The sequence below is a fragment of the Watersipora subatra genome, chromosome 7 (assembly GCF_963576615.1).
Source record: "Watersipora subatra chromosome 7, tzWatSuba1.1, whole genome shotgun sequence".
Taxonomy (NCBI): Eukaryota; Metazoa; Bryozoa; class Gymnolaemata; order Cheilostomatida; family Watersiporidae; genus Watersipora; species Watersipora subatra.
Window position 1 is genome coordinate 13,992,996 of NC_088714.1, and position 12,112 is coordinate 14,005,107.

The 12,112-nt window shown below is 33.1% G+C and overlaps 1 protein-coding gene across 2 annotated transcripts in view; it reads left to right on the forward strand.

Moving 5' to 3' along the window:
• The first annotated feature begins 5,058 nt into the window (after window positions 1-5,058).
• The window catches only part of LOC137401193 (receptor-type tyrosine-protein phosphatase mu-like), a 92,041-nt gene continuing 84,987 nt past the window's right edge, over window positions 5,059-12,112 (forward strand). For both annotated transcript variants that reach the window (XM_068087584.1, XM_068087585.1), the window contains exons 1-7: window positions 5,059-5,135; window positions 5,359-5,468; window positions 6,649-6,802; window positions 7,895-7,977; window positions 8,890-9,070; window positions 9,313-9,419; window positions 9,572-9,728. In XM_068087584.1, coding sequence (XP_067943685.1) covers window positions 5,421-5,468; window positions 6,649-6,802; window positions 7,895-7,977; window positions 8,890-9,070; window positions 9,313-9,419; window positions 9,572-9,728 — 730 coding nt within the window. In that variant the 5' untranslated portion in view covers window positions 5,059-5,135; window positions 5,359-5,420. The remainder of the gene's footprint in view (window positions 5,136-5,358; window positions 5,469-6,648; window positions 6,803-7,894; window positions 7,978-8,889; window positions 9,071-9,312; window positions 9,420-9,571; window positions 9,729-12,112) is intronic.

Below are 12,112 nucleotides of genomic sequence, written 5' to 3' on the forward strand. Positions count from 1 at the left end.
TGCCGATTTATCAGTCAGAAGAATTTCAAAGTCAACAGTGTTTTTGTCATCTCCACTAACGACCTTTTTAGAAATCACATCTAACCCTGTTGCTCACAGGTCAGCCATACCAGACTGGTAGACAACTACTGTTCTGTGGTCAATGACTAAAGTACACTTACTTAACATTTGACAAATGTAACTCTAGCTGTACATGTTTACGTTGAGTAGGCAACTCCTATGTTATCACATACGTTAAGATAAATCATTGAGAAAAGATGCAGAGCATATTAGAAGCACCTTCTCAGTAAGAAATTTTAAGCTATGAGAACTGCTTTACCGTTTTTTGAATTTAAATAACAGCCACCTTTTAGACTGGGAGTTATGAATGTTACATATATACTGATGTCACTTTGAGCAAAGTAATTAAGTATTATGAGTATTTGCCAATAGATTATTTTTCCAAGGTTTTACCAACTGTATTTATTATCTACTATATGTATGTTACATTTGTCGTAATAGGCTTTCTGTATTTACATTGCAATAATAAGCTTCATAGTCTATAAAAAAGCAAATAATACAATGATCAATTGTATTTTGAATGTAGCAGCAATTTTGCATCATTGAATAACCATAAACTGTATTTAAAAATAAATGATCACTTGTTTTAAGAATTGTCATGCTGCAAATCTGAGATGGAACTAATAATTTTTGAACAAGCAAAGTTTTAATTTTATGATTCAAGGAAGCGTCCTTGTTGTAAAATATCTACCCATTTTTTTCAAATTACAGGTTTGTTTTTTAAATCAAGATTTGTCATAACTTCTTGTGTAGTGAAAAAAGTACTTCTAAGTAAAGTGTCCCTAACTATGAGACTTTCAAAAAACTCTCAAACTGAGCATTGTTAGAACTGTTTAGTTCTACATTTTGTGTAATTTTTTGGCACATGTAAGAAAAGCATGCGTGAAAAAGTATTTCTTAGAGAATTTGTAAATCATGATGTTTCCACCATAATGCTAGAAAGTAACTCAAAAATTAAAATGTTTAGTTATATTTTGTGATAAAAAGAAGTTTTTGAGCCTGTACATCAATTTGAAAAGTGTTATAATTTTCGTTCAGCAAAAAAATGTCTTTCAGTGTTTGCTAAGCTGTTTTGATTTCGGAATATTTTAGTAAGCTCAATTGTAACATGAAAATTTCTCCAAACCAATTTTGCTACAAGTTTCTAGAAGTACTTGTTTATTATGTAAGAGAACTAAAAGAAAGGTTTTAATTTTAGTCTACAATTTCTGATGTTTGCGTCAACACTAGCCTCCTCATACCAAAACTTTTTATGTTAGCGGTACTTTACCGTGCAGCAAATTAAAACATATTAATTTAACAGGTTATATATAAGTTTTATTTCTACAACAACGTATTAAAAGCTGAAATTTCTAAATCTTACACATTTTTTCATTTCAATTTTAGCAATTTTTAGCCAAAGAAGATTGCCAACTATCGAAGCCTCAGAGTGACTTAGAGATCTGCAAAGTATTCCTCTTTGTTTCGAATGACATATTGACATTTAAACTGCCAATGCTGAAACAGATTTTAGCTCATTAAAAATCTAAGTGTTTCTAATAGAGAGATATTTTGCGTATTAGAGAGCTAAAAGACCAACAGCTCTAACAAAATCAACCACATTGACTTCATTCATTTTAGCTAGTGTAGTTTGAGGACAGTTTTGACAGCGTTCAGCTCATGGCCAGGACATACATTAGTTTGACTGTACAAAATTACTCAAAGTAAAGGTATGCAAAGTTGCATATGTATATATATAAATATATATGTCTATATATATATATATATATATATATTTATATATAAATAGTCTGGTGTGTGGTAGCTGGAGGTTGTAATCTCATACAAAGATGAGCAAGCTTATAATCTTCAGCATTGCTCATAATTCAGTTATTCATGCTTCAAAATAGAAATCATTTTTTGACTCATCATCATCCTATTATCCAGGTAAGGTGTGGAGATGAACTACCTTTGAACGTTCTTTTGAACACCTCGCACCAACTATGCTCTTTTTCCCCTTTCACCAACATCACGTGTTATGTCAGAGCAAAAAACGATGATTGGAGTTCATGGATAAATGCTACTGGGACAACGCTGTGTGGAGGTACACTGAATACCTTTAAAGAAGTTTTTCTGTTGTCTATATAACACTTTTTTACTTCAAGATTATTTTTCAACCATTAACATGCCTAATAAAATTTCATCACTCTGAAGTCTATGCGTTACCGCTCAAGTTTGTCACAGCCTGAAATGGTATTTAGCTCACTGCTACCATTATGCATGGGGCAACAACATGTTTTTCTATTTATCAAAATTGCTAATTAAATTGCTCATTTTAGATCCAGTATTCATGGAAAACATTACATATAATGACTCATATACTGCGTCCAGCAATAAGAGAGAAGTTACAATAATAGCTGAGGTAAGTTCTGTGTTTAGTTCTACAGTAGAAAAGCTTTCCAACTGCAGTTACTCACTAATCAGTTTGCCTAGTTTTACTTGCAACTTCATGGTCACTTGTTGCAGAGTATTGAACCAAATTGTGACACATTGACTGACATGAAGTACAAGATAATTGGCTCGCCTTACCAGCTGTCACCAATTTTCGGATCTTTAAATCCTTATACTACATATAACTTTACAGTGAAGGTCATCAACAATGCCAACAATATGACAACTTTAAACATTTCACTACTGACAGGAGAAGCTAGTAAGTTTTCTGTTGAATGCTTTGTCTTTGTCTTCTAGCCCTAATGTTTCAGAGCGTGAATTCTCATTGTCCTATACTTATAGAGCCTGACGATGCTCCAGTCATCACCCGCAATGGTTCAGCTGGACACTGTCTTTACATTGCTTGGAAAAAACCACTTCGTAGCAACGGAGTAATCACCAATTATGAGGTATGATAAGAGCTATATAGTTTTAACTGTGAGTTCTTATCTGAAGCTAGCTAACTTTAAATTATTCAAATTACAAGCCAAGCTATCTAAATATACTTTATTAGTCTAATACTGGAAGACTAATACTGAACTTTCCACTAAAAGTGGAAAGTCAAGTATTTGAATGCATCTCTGCAGTATTTTATTTAATACATACAACACGTTAATCGTCTCTATTTAGTTTATTTCATTTGCTGTAGTTTTTAGTCAATATGTATAAATTATTGTAGCACAACTGCACAAATAACAGCAATAAAAGTGGTAGAACACTAACAAGGAACAACTCATTGTCTTACTGTGAATATGATCCCGGCACTGAAATAACATGTGAGATAAAGGCAGAGACATCTGTAGGATTTGGACCTGCAGCAAGTATCTCTATACTGACAGAGTGTACCTGTAAGTGTCCAGTCAATGCAGATATTGGTTCACCAAAAAATATTTCAGTTTTATGCTAAGGAACACAATTTGGCCTTGACTATATACAGCCATTTATTAACATCAAGTTTCATTATGTTAATTTTATTTTATGTGCCAATGCCTCCAAAGGCAAATCAGACTGTGTCAAGAAAAATACAGATGTAAGTGTAATGTGGGAATTCAATAGTGTTAAAAATAACTTATAATATAAGAATGTCCCACATGTAAATATAGAATGAAGCAGCTGTTTATGTCTGATTTGCTCGATTAAAATTAGTGAAAAATTGACGTACTCAAATAAAAATTCTGAAATGTTATGCTAGGATGTGCTTCTTGCGATCAAAGGCTTTTATATTGTCTAAATATTTTGCGTTCTTAATCGTTTGATAAAAATAGTTATCACAATTTTAATAAGATTTGTCCAAGTTTGAGAGCTAGTATAAACTTACTACCTAAATTAAGCGAGTGATTACAGAGTTCACATATCGCTATATAGTGAGTTAAAATAACAGATGCATATAGCATATGCTATCTCATATGCTATGTCTTCTGGATATGATATCAAATCCATTTATTCGTCGCTGTCTGTAATTATATGTGATTAGAGAAAAAACATATGTTGTGAGACTGTTTCTAGCAGCATTATAAGGTACACACCAGATTGCATCATTGCAACATGTATGATGATTGATTGAATATTAATTAGACTTCCTCTGACGCTTTGTGTCATGTCTTATACTGCCAAAATGATGACTAATATCAAATATCTCTGCTATTATCAGTGCTTTGTTCAATAAAATAAGATCTTATATTTTAGATCCAGAGAAACCATTTTTTATTTTAACAAGCGCAAGAGATTCTGTTAACAGGGTTACCATGAACATTGATCTGCAGGTAAGATCTACGTGTACGTACATATTCTCAGAATAAGTATTCACTGACAGTCAGTGGGTTCTTACCTAAATTTTCATGCAGATAATGTTAATATTGTTTTGACTTTAATTATGTATTCAGATAAAAATGATAAATTTAAACTACATGTATTTCTTGATTGGCCAAATTTATTTTATTGTCAAGTGTTACAGTAGCTTGCTGTAGCAATTGCTCAATAAAAGCAAAAAAATGCTGGCATTAACCCAACAAAATTTTCATCAAATGTTTGAGTTTTTTTTTATTGTGTCGCAAAAACCGTTTCATTCGCCAATTGCTGAAAATACGAATAAAAACTGTTTTATTCGCCAATTGTTATATTTGCTGAAAAACTAGCATGGCAAAAAATTTTGAAACATGTTTTTTTCTCATTTGTCTTTCTACGCACCAGATTAAGTCTTAACCTGATAATTGTAGTTTGTCATTTTTTATACATTATATAGTTAAATTTATGTTTAACTGCTCCAAAGTTATTGACATAAAAGCTTAGGCAAATATTAATGCTTGCTAGGGCCTTTATTGGTCTATCAGGTGCTGGATCTATAATTTCCTTATTTAATTTCAAAAAATTGCATATGCTGCTAATTATGTTGTTGTAGGACTCTAAATCAAACTGCTTATCAAAGAGCTATTTGATATCAGTTAAACACGCTGAAGATTTGATTTGGAATTGCACAACAAACTCCACCAGAAACTTCAATGTCACCAATCTTTTGGGATACACTAACTATACAGTTACTGTCCTAGTTGTCAACAACAAAGATCTTACCAACAATGAAACTAAAGTTATTCAAACAGAAGAAACTGGTAACCATGTTTGTTTTTGCCGATGCTTATGATAAGCGTGTAATGAATAGAAAAGCTGGTCATAAAATCACTCTAGTTAACTGTGAGAAAACAGAAGCTGTCAGATCTGCTTCGGTCTAACAATTCGTCTTTTTAGAGAGTTTATTTTATGAATATCCTACTTTTAATTATTTGTTGATGGAAACATGAAGATTGTCATAATATTTTTTGACATGTTGAACAGCGCCTGAGTTTGGCGATGACCAGCTCACAGTGGTTGGAACAGAGTCAAACTGTGTCAAACTAATGTGGAACGATCCTGTGTACCTTGGAGGAGTTATTAGACAGTATCAGGTAAGTCTTACTTGATTTGGTCGCAGTAAATAAAACTATTAAGGGTCTATAAATATATAATTGTAGGTATGTGTCATGTAACAGCTTTGGTTATGATCTAACTTGCTGATGGATCTATAGTAAGTCATACAATGTAACGTGTTTAAATAATAGTTATGCTGTGTGGATATTGCGTTCATAGTCCTAAGTGTACAATAAACTACGGTTGTTGGTCACAGAATAAAACCAAAAGTTGAGCTGAACTTTAACCTAGTTTATCCATCTCAATAGAAATCCAAGCCTAGTTACTAAATTTGTACAAGAACCACTTTACTACAGATATTAACACGCCAAATTTATTGTCTTCCTACGTAATCAGATAGTAACATGTGTAAGCAGAACTGCTAACAAAAAGTGAAGAAAGTCTTCGATCAATTATATCGCTTTACAATATTAAGGTTTATCACAAAATAAAAATGGATTTAAGCAACTTACACTCACTATGTTTTGGTACAAGTTTCAAATGCAATGAATAGATTGATGACTAGCATTAGTTGAGAAAGATTGCTATGAACAAACTAACTGCTATGAACAATTGAGAGTATGACTGGGAAAAGTAGAACCACCTTACAGGTGGCTGATCCATAAGTAATTGTAATGCACAAAAAAACAGCAAAATAATATTTATCAAAGTGCATGCATCAAAAGAGAAGAGATATAAAACTTACAAGAAGAACTTAGTCCAGTACAGCAATCGCAAAAGCAGAAGGATCAGTTACTTTTTAGCCAGCAATTGTTAATGTCACCAGAGTGAGCAGAGTGATGTCACAAAGTAATTGATAGACGTGTGACCAATAATGAGGATGAGTTATAAGATGAGTCTATTAATTGGCCTTACCAACATACCACATGTAGTTAATTCAGCTCTCAAACACCTGTAGGTTATATGCTATGTGCACTTGAAAATTGATTTTAGGAAACAATCCAGAGGTACTAGATGCTACTATTATTGTTTTTGGGGCACGACAAATGACAACAATAGGTGCCCTTGAGTCTTTTTCTGCTAATTAATCTTGTGATCAGTTTTACCAAAATAATAAATTTTCTCACCAGCGGATAATAAATGTTGTTATTAAACTGTACTCCAGGTTGTTTTATGCTATGAAACACTGATTAGTTCACTGAAAGTACTTGTATTTAGTACCAATGCAAAGGAGAAGGCCAAGACTACACCACAAACACAACAGCTCACCTATGCCACTATGCTTCATACAGTAATGTAAGTTGTTCTGTACGTGCTGAAACTGTTGACTGGAGCAGCTGGATAAATGCTACTGGGAGAACTCTCTGTGGAGGTAAGGTTCAGCTAGTAATTTGCGTGTTCTTGTCAATCTTCAGTCCAAAATGCATTTGATCCAATATACAAACGCGTTGTTCACTAGTATTTAATATAAGGAGTGTCGTGTTCATCTGCCTGTTCATATGTCTAAAGCCATGCTTAAAGACTATGAAAAAAGATCGCTTTCTACAGGGTGTGAACTCTTCACTTTGGACCTAGCATACTACCAGCTTCACCACTTCTGCTCCCTGTCAAGCAAAACAATACATGTTCAAATAGCTAATACACCTGATAATTTGTTATGGAGCACCAGATTGCCAGCGCTTTAGTGTTTAACATCTTCATGGCAAATAGCAGTAAAAAAAGTTGCTAATTGACGTTACTGAGAAGTTAAAACTATTTGACTGAATTTAGGTATTTTTTAAACAGCCAAATCATTGCAATAAATGTTTCTGCACCTAATTACTGCTTCATTTCACAATCATTTTAGTGTAATTTTTATAATATACATCTTTTTGACATGCTCTCTACTGATGCATAAGTCTACATGCAGCTGTGAAACTCCATGTTTTTTTGGATGTGCATGATGTGCAGGTTGGAGCCAATTCGTTAGTTAACCGCATTATAAAAGCATCAAAATCTACAAGCTATGCGAGTTTTGCGATTCACAAAACTCTGTCGAATCTATCTTGCTTTAAAATAATGGAAACAGCCCTTGCCAATGATGTGCATTAAAATGCTGTTCTAGCTATTCAATTTTAAACATTTTATTCATTACTTTTGTTCGTCCTTTCTTGATTGCGTTTCATGTGTTTGTGTCGCTAACACATATCTCACTAACTGCGTCGCTAATTATTAACTTATAGAGTACAATTCCTGATATTTTTTCGACAAGGCACCAAAATCAATCTGCACTGGGTCAATGTCCATAAAAACACTTGATTCGCACAATAATGCGGCTTGCGCACATATCCAAATCTGCATGATGCGTGTAATGGTAACATAGTGAAAGTGTACAAAAAACACTTAAATACAAACTTGAATAACTTGTTTGTGTGAAATTTCAGTGCAATAAATGACCAACAATGACATAATTTTGTTATTTTAGAACCCGAGTTCCCTCATGGCATCAATTTTACTGAGAGATATGAGGAAGAAAACAACACCAGGACTGTTGAGTTTATGACTCAGGTATAAAAACAAGTTCCTGTTGATCGTTGAACTGGAATGTACAAATGACAAGCTGGTTGCAAGAAACAACATTTTTTGTAACATTAACAAATGAATAAAAGGTTTTTTTCTAAAAGCAAACAAAAAAATTTTCAAGTTGTAAATGATAACTCCTAAAATGGCTTCTGAATACTTATAGGTAGAAGGAGTAAATTCAGGCAATTCAATCAATAACCTTACATTTACAAATTGTATTTAGATAGCTGCGATATTTTTAAGTTGGGTTGACTGACTGTAAGCTTTGATCACTAGCAGCTCCCATGTGTTAGTCGGTGCTATTGTACCTAATCAAATTACTATAACACCTTATTAGTTTGGTTGTCTAACAATAAATATTCTTTTTAGGAAATTTTGTTGTATACTATAGTGACTACAAATTTTTTTCATAAAATTTATTATTTAATTTCTAACTGAACTTTCAAAATGGTGAACTCAGTTTCCTCTTTTCCTTCTCATTGGTTATGCTGACCTTAATCATATATTACAAATATGTTGCATTTGTCTAAATCTCTTTCACATAGTACATCATTTGGTTTTTTGAATTATTCTAAATGAATATTTGTTTTCAAACTACTTTTATTACAAAGTAGGATTAAATTTTGATGTTTAATTTTATTTGGTGGCTTTGTGTTGTCGGTTTTGACTGTAAGTATCTGTTGTAATTTGAATACAAGCATGGACATATTGAATACAAACGTGGAAATATTGAGTAAAAGCGTGGAAATGTTGAACGCAAGCTCACTCATGTTGAAGCAAACATATAACCTCTTAACAAGTTGGTGCACTTTGTAAACTAAACTAGTGTGTTCTGCCTCCTTACCACTTTACTCAGTATAGAAGTTGGTTGTTTCATATTACTCCTGCTATTTGTAGAATGTAAAGCCAAACTGCGAATCTGTAGAATCTCCAGAATATAGATTAGATGGCGTCTACAAAACTGATGCTATCTTCAAAATGCTCAAAGCTGTTACTGTGTATAACTTCAGTGTAAAAGCAGTCAACAATGCTGGAAACACGTCAGTCGTGAATATCACCGTACTCACTGGAGAAGCAAGTATGGGGCTTCTTTTGTATACATCAAACATATCATTTGGTCTAAATTGTTATAATTTTAACTAATTTTTGAAATTTGTGTTCTGCAGCATAAAAAAATATGTAAAATATGAATTTTAAGGCTTTTGATACATTTTTGCAGCCAAATAACCTTTAAAATGAAGCAGAATACGGCCTCGCTGTCATGAGTTATTAAGCTGGTGTATGTGGTGTTGAGTTAACTGCTATGGTTTCTGCATGTAGAGCCTGATAGTGGGCCCGTTGTGGCAAGCAATTCTTCAACTGAGAACTGTGTTAATATGAGCTACTCCGAACCACTTCAAAGCAATGGTAACATCACAAATTATAAGGTAAGAATTTAACATCGATGTTTTCCTTCGTTACATCTTTCTTACAGAATAAAAATCAAAACAATAATTTCTTTATTTCAATTAATTTTTTCTTCAAATGGGCAGCTGAAGCTTAATGCACATGTTTTACATCTTACCCTGTAACGTTTTAGTACCGCTGCAACAATTCTAGCTGGCAGGTAACCACTAACAGATCTTTAACTTCCTGTGGGTTTAACCCTGGTGAAGAGATTACTTGTGAAATTCAAGCAGGGACAGTGAAGGGTTTTGGACCATCTACTACTTTTACTACATACGCGACATGCACAGGTATGATTAGTTCATGTGACAGGGAAGCACGTCTGTGAGCTATCATTGACCTTTGGACTCAGGCCACTGAACAAGTATTACAATAATGGCAGGAATATCCTTCACACTGAATAATACTGTTTTAAAATTTAAAAATGAGAAAGATATATAAGCTGTTAAACCGATATAACACATTACGCACTATAGTGGTAATGCTTGTCTGATTAACAGAAAATAGATTTATAAAGTCACCAGAAAGTTATTTGAAGCCATAGTGTGGTTATCATATGTACAACACATTACGCACTATAGTGGTAATGCTTGTCTGACTAACAGAAAATAGATTTATAAAGTCACCACAAAGTTATTTGAAGCCATAGTGTGGTTATCATATGTACAACACATTACAGCACTATAGTGGTAATGCTTGTCTGACTAACAGAAATTAGATTTATAAAGTCACCACAAAGTTATTTGAAGCCATAGTGTGGTTATCATATGTACAACACATTACAGCACTATAGTGGTAATGCTTGTCTGACTAACAGAAATTAGATTTATAAAGTCACCACAAAGTTATTTGAAGCCATAGTGTGGTTATCATATGTACAACACATTACAGCACTATAGTGGTAATGCTTGTCTGACTAACAGAAATTAGATTTATATTACTAGTTTTAGTAGTTTTACTAGTAGTTTTAGTAAAGGGCTTTATATACTAGCGACCACTAGGAGAAGTAGGTGGATTCAATATTAATCCGTAATATACATAACCAAAAACTTTACATTAGAGAACAATGTTTTTGAGGGGTAAATGTGGCCTAAATAGCATGCCTGATTGAGCCAGAAGTTGGAGTCAACCATAGACATAGAAAACAACTGTGATGGACGCCACGCCACAAATTTATTTCTGCGGTTATATCCTTATATACTCGCATATAATTACTCTTATATATTTTTGCATATTGTGTCTATCTTCATTATGTGTCTTATCACTAATACTTTTTTAGTTTGAACATAACTAAGCCAGCGTGTTAGCGACTTCATTAATCACTATTTCTTATACGGTTTCCTGCCGGTTCCATTATATGGTACGGGGGAAAATATATGTATATATAAGAAAGCGCTCTTGCTAGGAGAGCAGAGTAGTTGCAGCTCCGCGACTAATGGAAGTTCCTTCAGAATAAAACGACTGAAAACTATAATCAACTCTCCTGCATTTTATGCAGTGTTTCTTGCAATCTAGATTGTGCCTGAGTAAAGGTCAGCAGAATCCTTTGCACAACTAACCAATTGCTATTGAAGCTAAAAATATGACGAGATAATGCTCGTTAGTATTTAGAAAAAAGCTTTTATTCGCATAATTTTTTTGTGAGAGACCGCTATTTCATTATTCATGTTTTGCTTGTTTATCCAAACCTTGCCTTTTCCAGAACTGCGTGAACACAAGGGCCACACAGTTCTGAAGATTATTTTGTAATTTTATAAACTTTTGTGTACCATTGGCTTTGGTTAGTTATAGAGATTATAGATTGTTTTTAACATTATGTACTTTAGTACAAAAGCAGAATGCACTTTACATCTGTATTGTGTTTATATTGACAACCCAAGGCTCTTCAAACTCCAGATAATGAACACTTCAACCTATTATATAAAACATCAAAAGTGAGAGACATTCTTTGCTAATTGGCTTTATAGCCCCTTTTTGACAGTTTCCTATTTAGTACAGATTGTGCTTCCAGTTCTTCATGGTGTGTTTATTAGAACCATTTCTATGTTCAATAAAATGCTACAATCAGTTATTGGTCTTTGATAGTAAAAATAATTTTGTTGTAAAAATTTTAGACAGCTCCTGTGAGGCGGTGACTGCTGACTAGTAACTTTCTGAAGTTTGGCAGAAAAGTAGTGCTTCTAATTTCCAACAGTACAGTAATTCAAGCTGATATCTAAAGTTTTTTTTAGTATATTTTTTCTTATTTTGTTTCGGTTTGTTTGCAGCACTCTAAAATGCTTTTTAGGCCTTTTGCTTACTTTTATGAATTTCAATGAAGAGACTATTTATGACTCGGCTTCATGCAACTTATTTTTTACAATCTACTAAAGCTAAGTCATGATAATCTATACCATCAAAGCCTGTGTTCCATCATAGCTACAAGGATGTAAGCTAAGTAAGCTAATTATGACCAATGAGCTGCTAAACTTTTAAAAATCATCTTTGATTGGTCACAATCATACTGCTTGTATACAATTTAAGCTTTGGTTAGTTCCTTGTAACATATTCAATTACTCAAACATTAAATTTTTTCCTGCCTAATGTAAATAAATTGCAGTATTTTACTTCAAATAGCTATGTGCATTTAATTAGTTTAGGTAAATCTGAATATATGTATGAAATTTTGTAAATT